This window comes from Pygoscelis adeliae, unplaced genomic scaffold (genome assembly GCF_000699105.1).
Source record: "Pygoscelis adeliae isolate BGI_AS28 unplaced genomic scaffold, ASM69910v1 Scaffold282, whole genome shotgun sequence".
In the NCBI taxonomy this organism is placed as follows: Eukaryota; Metazoa; Chordata; class Aves; order Sphenisciformes; family Spheniscidae; genus Pygoscelis; species Pygoscelis adeliae.
In genome coordinates this window covers 381,364-401,236 of record NW_008824352.1, presented here as the reverse complement: position 1 = coordinate 401,236, position 19,873 = coordinate 381,364, and the positions used below count along the sequence as shown (strand labels likewise).

The following is a 19,873-nucleotide window of genomic DNA, read 5'->3' as shown; positions in this document are numbered from 1 at the left end:
TGTGCATTTCAAGATAGCTTGTACAGATATTCCAGAAATCTAGGAAAGCTGTCTAGCATAAAGCCATGTGAATTATTTAACTAAAGCACGGAAAGACAATATTGCACCTTTGTTGCTAGAGGCAAGCTTGCTGGAAAATGGCATTTTAATTACGTCACGATTTTTACATTTTTAAAATAATTATTCTGATCTCAAATCAGGACAAAACCTAACAAATCCCCAAAACTACAAAAACAGGTGGTGCTGGGGATCTTCCAGGACCGGCAGGTTTATTCAGCGTTGCGGTTGAACCCAGCAGCTTTGGGAGCACCCGAGGGCAGCGCTCGATGCTCCTGTTTCACCAAGACATTGAGAAACTAAAGAACTGAGCAGGCAAGAAACACAGGCGGTTTCTGTCAAACTATTGCCTTGGGAACACTCCTTTAAAAAAAGTTTTTTTTTTCTTTAGAACTACCTTCTTCACTTCTTACTTGCTTTGCCAGCATGTGACGTGTTGCAATACTTCGAGCAGACCTTGTGGACTTCGCTGGCCAGAGGCGAGCATGGTTGAGGCTGGATAGGAGGGATGGGCATGCCCCTCATCTCAGAGATCAACTCTGAATTCGCTCAGGAGGCATGAAATTGTATTTAAAAGTGTTCAGAAAGGTCAAACGGCAGAACAGCAGTAAGGTGGGATTTTTTTGCTACATGTTTATGCACCAGCTAATAAATGGGGCTCTGATTTTTTGATGTGGGCTCCTATATTCTGCAGCAACCCGAGCGAGAACAGCACAAGCAGCAGGATTACACCAAGGAAAGACGTCTCCCTGCTGTACTGTCCCTTACTCGTGTCGCCTGGGCTTGGGAGGTGCACGTGCCTCGCGTTGGGTGTGCCCAGCCCAGTGCTTAGAGATTAAAAAGGGCAGCTGATACAACCAGGAGGCTCCTCGTGGTGCCGGGAGAGCGGATTGATCAGGGTCGGTAAAATTTAGGGAACGCAGATGGGATAAAAGGTGGTGAGCCTGGAAGAGATCCCAGAAACGATGGGTGTTATAACAGCTGTGCAAAATGATCATGCGGAGCAGACTGCAAAATAGGCGAAACTGGGTTTATTAGGCCTGTTCGGCATATGTGTTTGTAATGATTGCCTGGTGTCCTGGATACGTGTCTTTAATTTAAGATAAATAACTTCTTGGTGAGGACAAACAGGGAGGGAAGAACCCAGGTACGGCATGTCTTTCTCTGAACTGCCTTTCTGTGTGAGAAAAAGAAGATCTCAAAAGATTTTATTAACTTGTAAACTGTGATTTAAGGGAATTTTAGACAGCACGTGAAAGAAAAACAATGAACAAATGTTTTCAAGGGGGAGAAATCTGTCCCGGCCATATGTTTCACTGAGTCATCCCTTCTGCAGGAGGAGATCTTGCAATTGTTTCAACTATTCCAGTCACTAATCCTTTTTATTTTGTAGCAACATCCCTGTAAACTCAGCACCCCATTTTATAATGTGTCAATACCACGTGCTGGATATAGACCTGATCCTCTAATGTCGACAGGTGTTTTGCTCTGGGCACAGGTTAAATTCTCCCTGCGTGTCTTGCCATTGAGCAAAGGCCAAACCTGGCCATGGGTTTCCACTTGCCAGCTAGATGATGTGATGCTCTGTGCTCGTCAGGATATTATAGAAACCTCAAAACCCACCACTTTTTTCTCTTTAATTCATACACGGACCCTTTGCATCATGGCAGAGCCCCGTGCTGACGGTGTTGTGCGGTTGCGTTGCAGGTGTGGCTGTGCGGTGGCAGCATGGAGGTCCTGCCCTGCTCCAGGGTGGCTCACATCGAGCGCAAGAAGAAGCCCTACAACAACAACATTGGTTTCTACACCAAGCGCAACGCCCTGCGGGTGGCTGAGGTGTGGATGGACGACTACAAATCACACGTCTACATTGCGTGGAACCTGCCGCTGGAGGTACGGGCATTGCACCCTAATCCTAAGTCTTCACTTTATCGGGTTAAAAACTTGAATTGTAGAGCATTTACTGCCCCTAGGTGAAGGAGAGCTTTAAATACTCTGGGTTACATCCCCAGCTGTGGAAGTCAGCAGAGCTCCCTTGGCTTTTATGAAGATGCTGCAAAACCTGCAGACTTTGGAGGGATTCCTGTGATTCACATCAACCTTTTTATTTTCATTTCTAAAAATTAAACCTGTATTGTAGTGTTTATCTCCCCGTTGAGTGTTTACACAGCATGAGTTTATGTCATTACACTGCTCTGCAGATGGAGTCTGTCTGTAAAGTCGGTTGGCAGAAGATTATTAATATCAGCATCATTAGTGCATGAGTTTTTTTCCTGCGGCTCGGGCAGGTCCATGTCGCGTGCAGCCCAACTCGGGTTTCCCAGCTCGCAGATGCTGTCGCTGCCCAGAGCTCACTGCGGATGGTGTGTGGTCCAGGTGCCTGGGCTGTTTGCTTTCCCAGCGTTGGGAAAGTAAAGGCCATCAGCGCATAGAAACCGTGTTCAGAGATAAAGGATTGGAGGTTGGTGGCTCACAGAAGGAGATCCCCTCCCAGCAGCACCACATGCAAGTGCTCCAGAAACACTCTTTTTAAAAAGCTTTGGTGGTTATATTTATTTCTGCACAGAAATGGATAGTTTTTCTTAGATCTGACATCTTATTTTTCATGTAAATCCTGCCATGTCGCAGCATGGTGCACCTTTGGAAAACCATGGGGTCCTGCCAGCAAGACAAGCTGACCATGCCCAGGGGACACATCCTGCACGTGGACCTCTCTAGGTGATTCCCTGCACTTCTGTGTAAAGCTCTATAGGCTCCAGGAGGACTTTATGTAGGTCCAAGGCTGCTGCTTGGGCTCTGGTCTCCGTGCAGGTTATGTCTAATCATGAAACCCAAGAGCATCTCCTGCCTCCCAGCTCTGAACGCTGCCTGGAGTGCGCTGGGAGCACCCCCAGCTGGGCCAGGCCCCCCATCTCCTGCCTCTGGTCCTGCCAGAAGAAGAAGGGGAGGCAGTGATGCTCTCCAGGTGATGGGTAGGATGAGGATTCGGGGTGCCCTGCAGAGCCCCCCGACACCCACTCCACTTGCAGTGTACTTAAGCACAAGCGCTGGGCTGCTCTATTCAAATGCGAGGAAAAACCGTTGCTAGGAGTGGCCAGACCCCATGTGAGCAGTGATTTACAGCCACCCTTTTGGTGCTAAAAATAAACACGAAATATTCATACCTTGCAGATCACACCCCTGCAGAGAGCTGCTGCGGTCCTGATCCTGCTGCAGCAGCATCCCCGGCTGGCAGCACTGTGCTCAGGGCATTTTGAAAAACATTAAAACATAAAAACATGAGCTGCTGCTGCTTTCTGAGGAAAGGTTACATCTGGGGAGAGTTACTGGCATTTAGAGCCACGGTAGTTGCAACTTTGTACTGCATTAGAGAACAACAGGTACCTGGGAAGGGTCGATGAGCTGCCTGCCCTGCCAGTTTGTCATCCTGGCGGTGGCGGATTAGTTCGTTATTGAGAAATAGATGAATAGAGATGGAAAGAAATGCTGTTTACCCAACGAGCTGCAGGAGGGCACTGGCTGTGATGGGCACCGCTCCAAGCCTTCGGAGAGGCGGAGAGTTGCCTGCAGGACTAAGTGATTTCAGGTCTCTTAAAAATAGGTTGCAAGATCCAAATGCCCATAGGCAGGGATCATAAATTACTGCAGGTTCAGCCCCAATCCTCAGGCTGAATCCTTTTTAGAGGTGAGGCACCATGCTCCTGCTCAGGAGCAGCTTTGGAGCGCGGCAAAAAGGGATTAAAATTCATCGGGAAGCCGCAGGTTCTGTACGGCTTGGAAAAGGCAGCATCACACGAATCGGCGCTGGGGGTGGGTCTGGGGAAACAGATCTGGGTTACCCTAAAAACAATTTGAGATTTTTATATAGGTCTTACCAGTAAAATTGAGATTTAATTTTAGAGAAGCCTTGTTTGACAAGTGGTATTGTGCAGGGGGGTTATGGATATACACTGAATTACTTTGTGTAGCCACTATATTCAAGACCAAGCCAAACCCCATGCACTGAATATTTCAGGTGCTGACCGGTTTGTGGTCCCGCTTTGCTCTGTGTCCCATCTCTCCCACTCAGATTTCAGTCTGTCCTACCTGTCTACACTGAATCATCTTTATTTTTACCTATTTCTACCAGTCGCGCATTAAAATGGTATCTTCTCTAAAGCAGAGTGAATAATTCATTAGAAGATCATTACAAGCGTTGTAATGGAAAATTGCTTTCCCAGCTGTATTTGATGATCACTGCAAAAGACAAGAGCAGGAGCTAAAATAGAGTAGAAACGCAGACACCTGTAGGAAGGAGTAAAAGGGGCTGCAATGTGCCTTTGGTTTCCTTCACCTGGCTGCTGCATTAGTTCCCCAAATTCTGTAATGCAGTAAAAGGTTAAAGGGGGACGGCTCTCTTCAGTCTCTGCTCCTGGCTCCTATAAGATTAGTCCTCTGGGGACAGATACTGTAGCTTTGTCTGCTTTTAAATCGGCTCGAGCCGTGGGGTGCCTCTGTGCCTCCAGGGTCACTACTTCACCACGTAATTGCCCAAATTGTCAAGAGGTTTTTCTGAGGTTCAGCCTCAACTTCTCTTCTCCTGTAATTTTTATCCTTTATCCTTAGCTACCTGCCTCTATTATATATGAATCTTAAGCCTTTCTCTTTTTTCTTCTTTTTGTCCCCCCGCCTTATTTTATACCTTTTAACTGTGCTGTCCTCTGTGTTGCCCCTTAGTAGGGTCACACACCCTTGGTGTGTAAGGGGAAGGGGTTTGGTTCTCAGTCCACAGACAGGGGTTTGCATTTCCAGGATTCAGCACGTGAGCATCTTTTCAATCCTGATGTACATATACTGTTAATCTCTTCTGGAAGTCCTGTACATCACTACCTAAACGGGAGGTGAGATATTTTAAAAATACTTTGTCGTTGTGCCCATGGACAAACTCATAGAATCATAGAATCATAGAATCATTAAGGTTGGAAGAGACCTCCAAGATCATCGAGTCCAACCGTCAACCCAACCAAAGCCCAGGGGAATCGGTTGGAAGACTCACCTCTGTTACACTGCACTTCTCGTGTTTCCTTCAAAACCTTTTCTTCTCCATTTAGATTCTCTTTTCTAAATTACTTCCCAGGACCAAAATGTGTCCAGCATCAGTCTGGTGGCCATTGCAAGGATGCCTTCAAAACCTATGAGAGAAGTACACGTCTCCTCCTCGCTGTGGCTGTGAAACACAAGTCTTCCTTCTGACTTCTGTGAGGATGATTTCAGCTCGGATACACATGCTAAAATTCCCTGGCGTGGCCTCTGCCTGGAGTTACTCAGCTGTTGGCAGTTTTCAGGCGGCTTGGAAGTGATACCAAACATCAGACAAATACGCTCTTTTTAATTTTTTTTTTTTTAAGAGTATCCGTTCAGTGATGTGCTGTGTCTTTATTTTTCAGAACCCAGGTATTGACATTGGGGATGTTTCAGAGAGAAAAGCATTAAGGAAGAGCTTGAAGTGTAAAAATTTCCAGTGGTACCTGGACCACGTTTATCCGGAAATGAGAAGATACAACAACACCATCGCTTATGGCGAGGTAATTAAGGCTGAGCAGTCCCTTAGATCAGACTGGTAATATTTATAGCTGGTGAGTCTCTGATGAGAAATATCCTCAAAGGAGAGGAATGTGAATCAAAACCTACTATTTGTGTATAATTTTATAAATTTGTATAAATCTATTCACAGTTTCTTCTAAAAACCTATTTTGGGATTTATTTCTGATCTTGGAGACCATATACAGTAAAATATTTTAATACCTCATTTACTGAATTGACAGAAAATGATCTATATTACCCAATGACTCCATGGATTAAGCAGCAGTATGTATATTGTTAATACATAGTCGTTTTATAAAACCCTTTGACTTAAACTCAGCCTAATTCCTTACAAGGTCTCTGTAGGATACAGTGCGTTGTCACAACAGCTTAAGGACGAGATAAAGTAAGAAGACTTAATTCAATCTCTGCTGGCTTTGAGACTGTACTGGGAATATAAAAACAGGCATTTATGGGAACTAACAATACTCTGTTGCAGTAGGTCTCATGGAATAGTGGCAGTTTGAGAAGCCTTCTTGAAGCACAGCCCAAGCACCCCAGATGGACCTTAATTTTAAGAAAGATTTATTATGAGTTACTTAATGCCTTCAAGCTAACACACACACCCCCCCCCCCCAAGTAGTATTTTCAAAGGCATTATGGCAGTTGCCCTACATGGGGAGCCTGGAGAGAGGACACCTCTACGTTAACAGACCTGGTGGCTGGGGGGCACCAGCCCTTTTGCGTTGTAGCATGAACCCAGCACTTGCATGCTCCCTCCAAAGTGTGTCCTTCAGTACTTGAAAGCTGGTTTGCCATCTCTGCAGCTCCTCCTGCATCCCCACGATGATTCGAAGGAGCTCCTTGTGCTAGCTGGACTTTTTCCCCTGCCTTGTTGAGCACTTTGAGATTTCCATGAAATACAAGCAATTCTGCATTGATTGCAGGCTCCTAGCAACATGCTGACGGCAGTCTAAAAATATGTTTGTTACCACCACACATGATCGAACACAAAGAAAACTGTGTTCAGGGAAGTTGGCTCCTTTGAATGGTGATTATTACATAAAAGCAGTCATCATTAGGCCCTATATTTAAAGAAAACATATGGCGCACTAAACCTTTCTCTGCCTAATTATGCCCACTGATATAGCACTGTATATTCTTTCTATAGCAAGAGAGGCTAGAGGCATTGCTGCACATCAGTTTATTGCTTGTCTCCGAAGAGACAGGGCCATATAACTCTGCACTTCTTATTTCTTACAGCTTCGAAACAACAAGGCGAAAGACGTCTGCCTTGACCAGGGCCCGCAGGAGAACCACACAGCAATATTGTACCCGTGCCACGGCTGGGGACCACAGGTGAGGATTTACTCTGCTGAGACCGCGCGTGCCGGGAGCAGGCGGTGCCTGGCAGAGGCTGGACGGACAGAGGACAGAGTATGGATGTGCAATGTGTCTGTTGGCTTCTCTCTCAAATGTATAAGGCCCAGCTTCTTGTTAAAAATACCTCAGATATAAAGGTGCATTTTCCCAGCTACTCTTAGAGTAGATATTTTCTGGATTACCATAATCATGCCAGAGCTGCAAGTAAAAGCATAATTTGAAAAAATCTCCCAGATGAAGGTAAATAATGCTGAAAGCAAATAGCCAATGAGCAGAGCAGAGCGTACACAAGCAGAGCATTTTAAAACATTTTCTTTCTCTTTCACCCAGCAGAGTAAAAACATAACAACTGGGTAAAGAAAGCAAACAGCGGTTTTTAACGGGATGATAGTTAACCGTTTCAGCTTGGCTGGGATTTACCATAGCATTAGTTTTCTAGCAGTCCTTTTGCCTCTCCAAAAGTTTTGGAGCAACCCAAAAGCTTCTTATCCTAATTTTAAGCTTATTCTAGATTAAAAATCATCATTCCAAGATTCACTCTAAATCTCATATCTTTTAGAGGATTGGTGGATGTGTCAAATACTGAAAGTTAGTGATGATGAACTAATTCAGCCTCTTCTGTAGTTTTATCTCTTACCATGTTTTAAGAAGAAAGCAGCACAGGAACGTTGCTGGTTCGATCACTGCAGAGTTGGAACAAAACGGGGTACAACACTAGCTCTGTCGCTGCTGGCATCTGTTAAACCAATGGCAGACTCTAAGCTGGACTTTCAGGATCTGCAGCTCCAGGGATAATTTACCCAGTTCCCCACTAACTTGTCCTGTCTGTTTTTCTCGTATCTCTGCCCATATCCTCACTTCAGTATTTTGCCTAAATCCTATGATTTTCTTTGTGTTTTTCTTTCTGTATGCCTAGCGGTCATCACCTCATCATGCAAGTCCCTTAGCACAATGTCCTTCCCTACAATCTTTAGGGAGAAAATATGACAAATTTTCTTTTAGGTCTGGAAGCGGAATGGCCATCTTATGACACATCAAGAATTACGATGTGATTTTTAGGTTTTCTTTCATTACCAAAATCATGCCTGACCTCCCTAAAGCCACAGAGTAGCAGCACTTGTTCTTCTGGCGTTTTAGCTCTATCCAGTGAGGCCCTGGGTGCTTATCATCAGGATTTGATGGATGTATCTGACTTCAGCCTCCTGCTTTGGTTTACGTTTCCCATGTAAATGCTGTGGCTATCTATATTGGAAATTTAGCCAAGACAGGGAGGTTGCAGATGATGGGCTCTACCATCACTGTGCTTGCATGGTGTGTAGTGGCGATGGGTGGAAACAGGGATAAACTCCTCTGTGACAAAGCTGTCTCTTCTGTTGCTTTGCTTTTCTCTTTGTCCATGCTCATTGCCAGACTCGGAAATATTTCCCTGTTACCTTCTCTGGATCAGCCACATTTGTACTGAAGGGGTTTTATCTACTGATTTGCTTAGAAATTGAGGCAAAACTGTATCTAAAAGCTGTCCGAACACCAAGTTTCTAGGCTGAAGCCATTATCCACATTCTCTCAAAAGAAGTCGAGATGTGCTGCAGGAGGAGACCCATGGCACCTCACACGGTGGGGTAGGTCCTGCCTGTCGCTCTCCATTGCCAAGAGGACAAGTCTTACACTGGAAGTTTAACATTGATTTGGGTGAGGTTAGGTGAGACAGTCCCATCCCAGCTGTGCCCGGATGCTGAGTTAGGTACATTTAAGGTACAGACAGAGGTTTCTTTTTATTTGCAGGACGACAGTCTGTCTTTGCGTGTTTTAGGGAAGACCTGCCCTCTCATTGCATGTATTCTGGTCACTGTGCTATATGGGCTGTGTTCTTCCCTTACCCAGTGAGGCAGCCCTGGCTTGTCATTCCACCATTTTCTGTCTTGGCATCGTGATGTCTATTACTCTGGCATTGGCCGTGCCTTCCAACAGCCTATTTTAACATCACAACACCAAACCAGAGCTGTCAGTGCTGGCAGATGACACGGGGTTTAGGCTGAGAACTGCTGGATGGGCAGAACCACGTGTCTAAAGCGTTGTGAGCACCTAAGTTAAAATTACTGCACAACAGCAACCGCTGTGATGAAGCAGCACAGGAGATGACACGGCAATGAGTAAAGACTCAAATCCAGGCCACTTGATACACTCCAGTGTTTGACAGATTTACTGGGCCATCAAAGGCAAGTTACTGTATGAAACCTTCATCTCAACCCAGAAGAGCATAAATTACATAGAAGTGCTCAACACCAGTGGTTGAATTCCTGCTCCCAAGAGCTCTGTAAGCCTGCCCTGCACCTCTGCTCCAGGGTCACTGGGAGCTCCGTGCAGGTACAGAGAGAGGAAACTTCTGGTTCCTTCATGACGTTACAGAAGAAAGCTCAGCACTGCGGCTGCAGTCATTAAGACCAAAACTGTGAAATATAACATAATAAAGACCATCCCATTAAGTGCCTGCAGGTATTTGCATAATAAAACCCTGCCTGTGAAAATTTCTCCCATGAATCAGAAAGGAGAGCAGGAAGAGGAAGAAAAGTGCCCCACCAGACAGCAGGGCTTCCCACCACATTTGAGGTAATTTATTTATTGAGCAGACTTCCAATTTCAGCATCAGAGCTTTCCAGTTGAAACAGAGGCTGCTGCGGATGGTTTGCTGGCTCCAGCTGCGTTCTAGCCCATGATGGGTTGTAGCATGTCTTGGATTTGGGTGTCTTTTTTTTGACTACCCGAATATTGAATACCTGTGTGAATACCAGAGATACATAAACTTGATCTTGAAAACAGAACTTTCTTTAATCCATTGGACATTACAGATAATAGTCTAGCTCCTTCACACTGCTTGTGCAGCCCATATGTGGGAGGAGGTCTTTAGGAGGCAGGGAAGTGCCCCAACTGCTGCTTTTCAGGTGGGAAACACACATTAGAGTTCACAGCAAACTCTTGTAGCCATTCCCTGGGGTCTGGGAACATGCAATCCCATTCCTGGTAGCTTTCCTGAGGTGAGATCTGATTTTTTTTGTCACATCTTAATGATTAGCTCATCAAATCTGGCTGAAAACCTGGAGCATTCATTAATCAGGGCTTAGCAAGATGTGGTGTCAGTTCTCTGTTCTATCATAGGCCTCAAATATGACTTAAACATGTCTCTCTTAATTCTTCACCTGCAAAATGTGCCTCATTGGCATGAGGGGGAGTTGAAGATTGAGATGGAGCGAGTGGGGACATAGAGCTGTAGGACACTGCAGCTGTGGCAGCCTTAGTGAGTATCTGGGGGTCCAGCAAGCTCAAGGAGGTTCATTTTCAGCTAAAAAAATGTATAGTTCAAATGATGGGAATGCGTAAAGAGCCCATTCTCACAATATGGTCAGCCTGGGCTTTCCAGGCTCAGCAGGACTAAGTAGTCCCAAAGCTCATCTGAGCCTGAACTGCAAAATTCAGGAGCCACCTGAGCCTAGGAACTGGCCGTGGGAGTCCTTCAGGGTATAGACAAGTCTCACGGTGGTTTATCCTTGACTTTAAACAAAGATCAGTCAACTGTGGCTGATGGAGTCACTGCTAAATGTAACCTAGGTGTTGCTTAAACGCACACAATGTTTTTCTTAAATAGCACAAACTGCCTTTTGGACTTTCTGGATGGAAACTTAAGTGCATTATAGTATGAGAAACTGGATTAGCCTGACATTGTCTGCTAACCCTGGGCTTTAAGATGAATCGCTAAAAGCAGGTTAGTTATTTTTTTCCTCAGCTGTTTTTGTGATTAGACTAAACAATGTTTTCTTTTCCTACCTGATGTTCTGAAGTCAAACATTGCAGTGCTGCTGGCTCCCTTCAGCTCGCCTGTCACGCAGGCTCAGCGCAGATTTTTCTTCTTGGTCTTCCACCTCCACATTGTCCCTTCCCTCTCTAGCTGAGAGCCAGTTCTTGGCAGTTCTTTTGTTTCTTGATACATGCAATTAGTTTAACTCCTTGAAAATGCTTTTTAGAAGTAGTTATCAGTGAGTGCAGAAGCTTTGAAATTAGCCTTTTGCAGAAGCATGGGTGCCGCACAAAAGAAATTGGACTTTCGCTACTACTGTTTAATTAATGGGCTGTATGTTGTAATTTATTGCTGGGAATATAATTAGAAGTAATGTAAACACTTTGTTCAAATAGCTTGCTTGTTTTATACATACATATATAAATATAGATAAAAAAAACCACAAGGAGTTGCAATTCCTTTTGAGTTGTTCAGCATCCAAAAGCACACACAGTGGTGCCTGTGCTCAATGATCATGTAGTGCCCTAAAATCTTCACTTCTCTCCTTGATACTGTGGCCCATCACATACGTGTTTAAATGCATTTCACAATTAAGGAGCAGGTTCCTCGGCTGCAGCGAGCGAAGGTAAGGTGTAGGCTCCCTGCTGGCATTTTAATGATGCGAGGACAGCAGTGTCGCGGGTCCTGTTCCCTGCCACGCCAGGTAATGTAGGGATTTTGTTGGAAGTCCTCACTCTTTCATCCACACTTTTCCATCCCTACACCATGCTACTGTCTGCTGTGGCTGCTGTGTATCTGCGGATGAGCAGCCCAACGCAGAGAGAGGGGGAAACGACCTACTCTCCAGGGACCGATTTGTCCCGTTAAAGGCAGGGCAGCTTGTATTATATCTTGAGTTTCTGCTCTCTCTGCTGATGACTGCTCATCGGTTTGAGCTAAGCGTGTAGCATTCAGATGGATGCAGTTAGGTGCGATGGACCCCATACCTAGCACTGAATTTGGATGAGGTCTTGGCTTTTGCTTGCAGCACCTCTGTTGTAGCATCTGTCAGTGGGGAAAATTTGTGTGTTTTTCTCTTGTTTGACCTTTAGCTTTCCGTTCTCCCTGCTTTCATCCACTTCCAGGTCAAATCATTATCGGATTTCATGGTGAAGTATCCTTTTATCCTGTAATTGTATTGAGCCTGCTTTTGGATTTTTTTCTTCCTGATGGCTTCATCTTTTAAGCGATACATCATGAGAACACCTTGTCGTAATGATGTATCACACTAATAATATAGTAATACCTCACTGGAGTGACAGAACTATGGTGATATATTAACGTGATAGAAAGCACTATAATGCTATAAAACTTAAGATAATGTTCACCCAGCAGAGCATTTCATTTAATTATAGGATAAAATATGTTTTGCCCATTTAAGCATCAGAACTTGGGGACAAAGCCATCAATACTGAGATCATCCGGGACACTGCAGTATCAAGGGTGACAAAACAGCACATCAGATTAAATTGTGTTAAAAAGAAAATACTGTGCGCTTTACTTATGGTTGCTAATTGATGATCTGCTCAGTGCAGAAAGGAAGCGAAACAACACTAAACTATTTTCCAATAGAGTCAATGAAGGTCATCAAGGCTTTTATTTCCCAGGTGCTAAACTGTCTAATTAACTTTCTCCCATCCCCGAGATGGAGCCAGCCAGAAACAATAATCAAAGAAGATGTATTGGTGGTACAAGTTTCCCGATGGGAGACCAGCCCGAGCGATGCAGCAGGCACGTGTGCGGCCGCGCGCCCCTCCGATCTCCTGGCATCAGCGGGGGCTGCGGGTCTCCCCCCCGGGCAAAGCAGCCCCCCAAAGCGGTGCCCGAAGGTGGGGGGCTTTGCAAGGTGCAGTTTTACCCAGGATGCAGTTTTACCTGGAAAGGTGTTTGTAAGAGGCTGTGGGTATGAATGCGTGTGTCTCTCTGGGGATGTGGCTTTGGGCCACTTACACTGGTTAAGGGGTTTAAGACCTCATCAGTATTAACCACTTTTAAACAGGTAACTTGTTAATATTTTCAAACTGTTTTTCTCTGGTCCTTCCTCTTGGTCATTCGATTTGTTTCTTGTCCTGTGCCAGGCTGGGTAATTCCTTCAGGCGTTTCCTCAGGCTGGTACCTCCACGTTTGTCTTTTTCCTGCTGGATTGGCCATATCCTTCGCTGTTCGTTCAGCTCTTGCCTGGCTCGGACTGTTTTCTGGAGGCTGACAAACCTGCTTAACAGGCAACGAGATGTAGGACAGATCACTTTAAAGGAAAACATGTATGTTTAGGGCAAGTAGAGCAGAATTTAAACTCGGATGACTTCAGTGATTTGCCTTTCCGCAAAGCCAGGAAAACATGGTGGTGTTACATTAAATACCACTGGATTTTACTGGTTATACAACGTGGGCTGTCATTAACTTCCTGTGACTGGACTGCACTTTGGCAAAACCTCCTTCTTCATCAATAAAATAATTCCCCTTGAAAAAAGACAAACTTTTATCATCTTTAAGCACCGTGAAGACCGTGTGAGGAAATAATTGGTGACTGCAAAGCAGCCATGGGATCTCCAAGAGAGTAGCCTTGTTCAGACACTTGCTGACGTAGGCAACGTTTTTGGGGTGGTTGGCAATGAAAGAATCAAGAACAGGAGGGACAATCCTTATGAAACATTTGAGAGGAGAAAACCGATGTGGTCCAATAGGAGAACATTTGGTGGAAGAGCCTTCCCAGGTCCTGTGGGAAGAGCTCACCTGGCTGTGCTGTGAGGATGAGGAGGAGTGGGGAAGAGCACGGACTTCAGGTGGTGCCAGGTGGATTGGGCACGCTCCTGGGCAAGACGGCAGGACTTACACAATTACGTCGCTAAGACTCCCAAACACGGTGCCCAAAGAAGGAGCATATTGAAATCCTGCTCATGGCAGGCCCTTCTTGTGCTCCCCTGAGCCAAGGAGTGGTGTTACCCTGGGAGTATTTTGCACTGATGCTGAATATCCCTGTGAGCACTTGCAGTATGGATCAGGCAGAAACCTCTCACTATTTCATCTTGTTCATTCAACTTTCATATGTAGCCAAAGGATAAGTTCTCATCATCCGCCTTTCCCAGAGATCATCATCTGGGGCTGTGCTGGCAGTGTTGAAGCAGGCGACTTCGCTTGAAATGCTGAGTTGTTGAGTTGGTGAATTGCTGCAACCACTCAGAAGGTTTTAATAACAACGGCAGGTGTAATTTACTGATATTATAAAGCATTTGTATGGCATCTTCAGTTTCTAAGGTAGGCTCAGGTCTTACGTGAGCACACTGGAGCTGCTATTTAAAATGTTGGTCAGTGCAGCACGTGGTGATGAGACAGAGACGCTTCCCATCTCATCTATTACCGGGCAAATCCAGACAGAAAGCACCTGCCAGGCTGCAGCTACGTTCCCCACAGCTGCCTGTGGAGTCATCTCGAGCATCAGCCTCTGCTCCGTGTTTTCTCCCCTTTTATCGCTCAAGAAAGACCCATGGGCAGCAGGATCGGTGCTTCGCTGCAGGACTCCCATTACCCGAGTGCTTCACCCCCCACTGTCACCCTGTGGTTGAGACCCCTGGCTGCCCCGGCGGGCTCGCTCTGGAGAGGAGCAAAATAACAAAAGAAGAATTAAGGCATCAAAGGCAAAATATCCCAAAAGACAAAAATCCGTAAATGTCTTAGGAGCGCAATGGAGCTTGCACTTGTGAGTTAGATGGGATTTTTTGGGAGTAGTCACTCTCAGGTTTGACGGTTGGACAGGCTTGAAGGCTGGAACGGCTGCTGCTGAGGCTCCGCTGCGCTCGGCAGAGTAGATCAGGTGTTAGGCAGTGTGCTAGATCCAGACACGTGTTTGGGGTTATTATACATAGATGACACATCTAATAGATGCACTTAATGCATTTTTCATAATACCTGTGTTTGTTTTTCAGCTCATTTTGTCTCCCTCCAGCCCCCGCCCTGCTCCCTTCCTTGGGAAGGATTTGATTTTTGCTCTGCTTATTTTTCCCACCACATTAGGCGATAACATGTAAGAGCAGAAATCATGTTGCCTTGTGGGCATTAGGCCAACTGTCTGAATACAAGCTGCCAAATGTCATTAAAAAAGAAAGTGTCTAGGGCACTAATTATGTACGTGGTAGGAAACATTTTGGAAACAGGAGAAGGAAAGTAACTTGCACTGCCCATTTGGGACCTCTGGAATATTTCTTCTGTCTGTCATGGAGAGGGCTTGTCTTTTTTTGTCTTTTCCTTTATATACCTCTTTCTTTTTGCAAGGCAAGCAGCCTCATTTTCTGTGTTGGTGCTCAAATACTAATTCAGATGAGTTGCGTGGTTAAAAACATGCTGTCAGGCTGAGAGCACTATCTTGCTCGAGGCTTGGCTCGTCAAAACATCAAACGGCTAAAAACAAATAATGTGAATCTGAGCCTTCAGCTGGGCTGGAGATGCCCAGGGGGGTCATGCCCAGGTTGTTCCAGCCTCGTGCGCAGGGCAGCTCCCTTGCTGGGAGCCTGGCACGGCGTGAGCTGAGCTCGGTGGTGGATAGGATCCCCATCCTGTGGTTGGGAACCCCGCGCCTGGGAGAGACGGTGAATTGGTGGGAGAAGGAGGAGGTGATGGTTACGACTTTAAGCTCTGCAGGCTGCCCTCCTTTCCACCCCTGCTGCGCCAGCACAGCAGTTTGGAGGGGAAATTACTGGAAAGCTAAAGAGATGTTTACTGTTCTGCACCATCTTGCAAAGGGCTTTGGGGGGCAGAAGAGCAGATCCTGCGCCGGGGGGACGGGATGGGGCAGCTTTGCCCCCCACTAGCATCAGCTGTATGGTGTGGGCTGCTGCAGCTGAATCTGCCTGGGGGTGAATACCTTTGGCAAATGGACTTCGGTGAGATGTAAAGTAGCAGAGGTCTTCTTTTGATACACAACACCTTGGCTAGAAGTGTAACTCCATGACCAGCTGGGAGCAAAGCACACTCATCCTTGGCACCCATCCCAAGGAAGACGGGCAGCACGGGGGCAGCCAGAGGATTCGGCACACCTATACCTGCAACCAGCATCACTGAGGGAAGGCAAAATCGCCTTCAGGCACTGTATCTGTATCTGTGGTTACTACTTGGAGTGGGACCCTGTTACATTGTTTTAACTTGATTTTCAATGTTTAATTATTCTAACTGAGATAACCCGAACTCCCAGTGTGATTTACTGTCTCTTTTTAAGCATCTGGGTCACAGATATGCTCAGTTAATTAACGTGCTGAATACTCCTTATTTGTCTGCTGGATAATGGATCGATTCATAATTTAAATAAGCAGCTGTGTATATCTTTCCCTTGAACTATAAAAGGCAGGCTGCTGCCATTCATCTCTTTTCACTCCTGAATTTAAATACGTTTAGGGAAATATTTTGGTGGGATTCCTTAAATACTGCAAATGGCGGAGCCCTTTGTGTGTGGACCTGCCACGGCAGCAGGGCTGTGTTGGTGCCAGCTGTGTGCTGCCTGCCCAATGCCCCCGCGAGCCATCGGCCTTGCCCGATGCTCCCAGCCTGCATCTCCTTGGCAGCCGAGATGGATCCCTGGGATCCCTGGGCGGTCGGATGCGGGGGGTATTGCAGGGAGCTGCAATCCTAAGCCTTTGCTTCAGTGCTGAACCATGGGGGAGATTTGGGCTTGCAACCCCAGGGAATGGGGCCAATTATATATTGGCCCCCTTTGGCTGACGTTGCTGCCCGGCTGCTGTTGGAGTTGCTGGAGGGCTGTGCCAGACATACCAGCAGCATCATTCGCAGGCCAAAGCAAGGTTGGCTCACCAAACATGCGAGAAGCCACAGGCTGGGCCAGCATGACTGGCCAAGCCAGCTGGCTCTGGCTGAAAACCAGGAGAAATCATCCATTGCCACAGCCTACAGAGTGTTCAGGCCCAAAGGAGGCTGGAGGAGTCTGCCCCACGATGGATTTAAGGCTCAGAGTTATTCTTATGCCTTCCCTGTGGCCCAGCTCCTCACCTGCATCTGCAAAAAAACCCCAAAACAACAAGAAAAAAAGGCTGGAGAAAGTTGGTTGTTTACCTCTTGTCAGTTCTACTTCCTCTGTGCACCATCCTCACAGTTTTTTTTCTGGGGCTCTGCAAACTTGGCCTTTATCACTTTTTAATGATGTTCTGGAAGATACTAACAGTCTTTTTCCTCTCCTTCCCTGCCCCCCAGCTTGCACGCTACACCAAGGAGGGATTCCTTCATCTCGGTGCCCTTGGGACCACGACTCTTCTACCCGATACCCGCTGCCTGGTGGATAACGTGAAAAGCCGCTTCCCTCAGCTCCTTGATTGTGAAAAGGTCAAGAGCAGCCTCCATAAGCGCTGGAATTTCATACAGGTTTGTTACGGGTCTGCCATCGATGCTGCTCCTCTGCTTCCCAAACCGTGGGCTGTGGCACATCGTCTTTGGCGTGAGACAGTGTGGGACGAAGACGAAATAGTCCCATGCGACAGCAGGTGCCAGGTCCTAGGGCAGAGGGAAAAGGTTAAGAGGGATCAGGGGCAGGGACAGTATTTTAGGACAATTTCCAGAAGAAGTTTCCCTTTCTGATACTCTCAGGTGTATGTAACTTGCCCTGCCGATGACTTCCAGATTTTTTTGTTTCTTATAGATAATCTATGGTGAAATACATGAAAACACAGTATTTTAGTCCCAAAGCAGAGTGTAAATAATATACATTCCACAGAAGCATCACATATTCCTAACGCAGGGGTACAGCCATGCTATTTAAAGGTTACAGATGTCCTTTGGTTGCTGATGTGTTAGGGGTCCATGTTGTCAGTGATAAAAAAGTTGCTTGTTCAATTCACATTGATTATTTTAGGAATTATTTTATTGTTTGAATTGCATTACCCCTCAGCTCAGTGCTGTGCACTTTCCAGCAATGCACAGGGACACAGCTGCACTTCTGGGCAGTGCGCGGTCCTGGCTTGCTTCACAGGCAACCCCATGTCTTTAATTTTTTTAATATTTTCCCCATATCCTGTAATTTTAGAACGGTGCCATCCTGAACAAGGGAACGGGACGATGCTTGGAAGTGGAGAACAGGGGAATGGCTGGCATCGATCTGATTCTTCGCAGCTGCACAGGACAAAGGTGGACGATTAAAAATTTCATCAAGTAAAGGGTGGAAAAGTCAGAGGAGTTTGACTCGAAACACAGCTGACTTGGACTGATCCGGCTGGACTCCTTTGGAAAGGATGAAATATCAAAACAGAGCTTTATTCATGTTATTAGGAGAGGACATGGGGGAAATGGGCATTTGTGTCTTTTTATTTTTATTGTATATTAGTCTCCCACAGCTGATTCCAGCTGTGTGAAATTGGGTCAGAACTGCTATTTTCTTCTGACAAGCACTCTAAAAGGTACCACTTATTTCTGCTGGAATGACTGTAATAAGCTCATGCAGTCTTGTGAGCATTTTACTGACAGGGAATTGATGCTTTCCCAGATGACTCCAAGCTCTCCCAAAGGGCCACGTAGATTTGCACCACGATCGGAGTCGAGAGACCCTGGCTATACCTGCCTGGCAAGCATAAAAACTTACGTGCTTGTCAGAGGAAAAGGTTGCCAAGCCCCAGATGAGCTGAGTTTGAAAGATGTGGTGTTTTGCTAGGTCCTCTCTCTCTTTTCCCCTTCTTGCCCCTGCATCCAGCAGCCCCTTTCTTGAGTCTGGGAAAGGCAAAGCTCTCAGAGACACCCCCGGTAGCTCCCATGGATCACAGATGTCATTGAACAAAATCCTATTGAATAAAAACACTCATCTCCCGTCGCTCCCTCTCCATCGCCCATGCGCTGCTGCGCAAGCCAGCCCATGCAGCACCAGTCCCTCCCATGGAGACCCCAAATAGGTTCCCCTTGGAAAAGACCTGGGATGTATGCCCGCCTGTTTGGGCAGTTGCCTGCCCTTTTGGGTATTGGTCAGACTCACGTGTGGTGAGGAGGGTTTGCAGGATGTTTCCTTCCCTGCAGGAGCCCAGGGAGCTGCAGATCCACTTTGCCCTCCCAGCAGAGCTGCTGGCCTGGCACTGTCCCCTTGGAGACCCACCTTCGCTGGTTTTTTTGCTCTTTTCTTGTAGAAGTGAGGATGGATGTGCTGGTGTGTGCAACAGGCTGAGAGCAGGTAACGTGAGAGAAAGTCCCTCTCGGGCTTCCCTCCCATGGAGGCTGTAGGGTTTGTTTTTAAGGCTTTCTTGCTCTGGATGAAGACCTTAATAATAGTAGTCTCTGTAACTTTGTAGTGGTGTAGTTCTCTTCCTGAGGCTCAAGCACACCTATCCTGCCTGGTCAGTGTGAGACTGTGGTCAAGGTCCACCCCGAACAGCGCACATTGCTGCAGTCCTTCGTAGGCGATGGTGAAGTAAGGAAGGGAGAGGGAGGGCAAGAGACCACTAAATGGCGGTTTGGCTGAAATTCTTGACCTTGAAGTCGCTTGAGGCTTGTTAATACGGTGGGGTGATCTCACCTGCTTTTTTTGGCCCACAGTAATCTTGTCTACCAAATCTACCCAGCCATCATGGGAGACCGTTGGTTTGGGGTCCTGATGTCTGGCTAACTGGCAAAGGGAAATGTGGTCTTGCAAGGTTGTTTTACACGGATGCTAGACTAATGGGTGGATACAGGCTTCGCCCGGTGGAGAGGAGAAGCCAGCCCATCTCCTGTCCTTCTCATGGAATAATTCTCTTTCTGGTTGCCCTCTGGCTAGGGTGCACTAAAATATATTAATATATGAGATGTACATGTAAATATGTTTCCCAAAGACGGGATGTGCACAGAGTTGTTTGCTGCAGAGCACTCATGCCTGTCTTCCATTTGCATCAGGATGAAGCTACCTGGATGTTTAGCGAGTTTAATTTCCAGTGCCATGCAGCAGGTTTATAACTGATGTTTTAGTAATTTATTGAACAGAAGCAGATATATTTCATTGTTCCTTCTACAGCAATGAGCATCACATAGGACTGATTGTTCATTTAGGCTTGACAAGACTTCCTCATCCATTGGGGTTGTCTCTGATTT

General features: G+C 46.3%; 1 protein-coding gene across 1 annotated transcript in view; it reads left to right on the top strand.

Moving 5' to 3' along the window:
- The window catches only part of WBSCR17 (Williams-Beuren syndrome chromosome region 17), a gene marked incomplete at its 5' end in the record, with an annotated part of 218,251 nt that extends 200,157 nt beyond the window's left edge, over positions 1–18,094 (top strand). Inside the window, 5 exons of the mRNA XM_009319302.1 lie at positions 1,765–1,950; positions 5,484–5,621; positions 6,883–6,978; positions 17,027–17,194; positions 17,853–18,094. Of these exons, the coding sequence (XP_009317577.1) occupies positions 1,765–1,950; positions 5,484–5,621; positions 6,883–6,978; positions 17,027–17,194; positions 17,853–17,981 (717 nt within the window). The remainder of the gene's footprint in view (positions 1–1,764; positions 1,951–5,483; positions 5,622–6,882; positions 6,979–17,026; positions 17,195–17,852) is intronic.
- Positions 18,095–19,873: the final 1,779 nt, after the last annotated feature.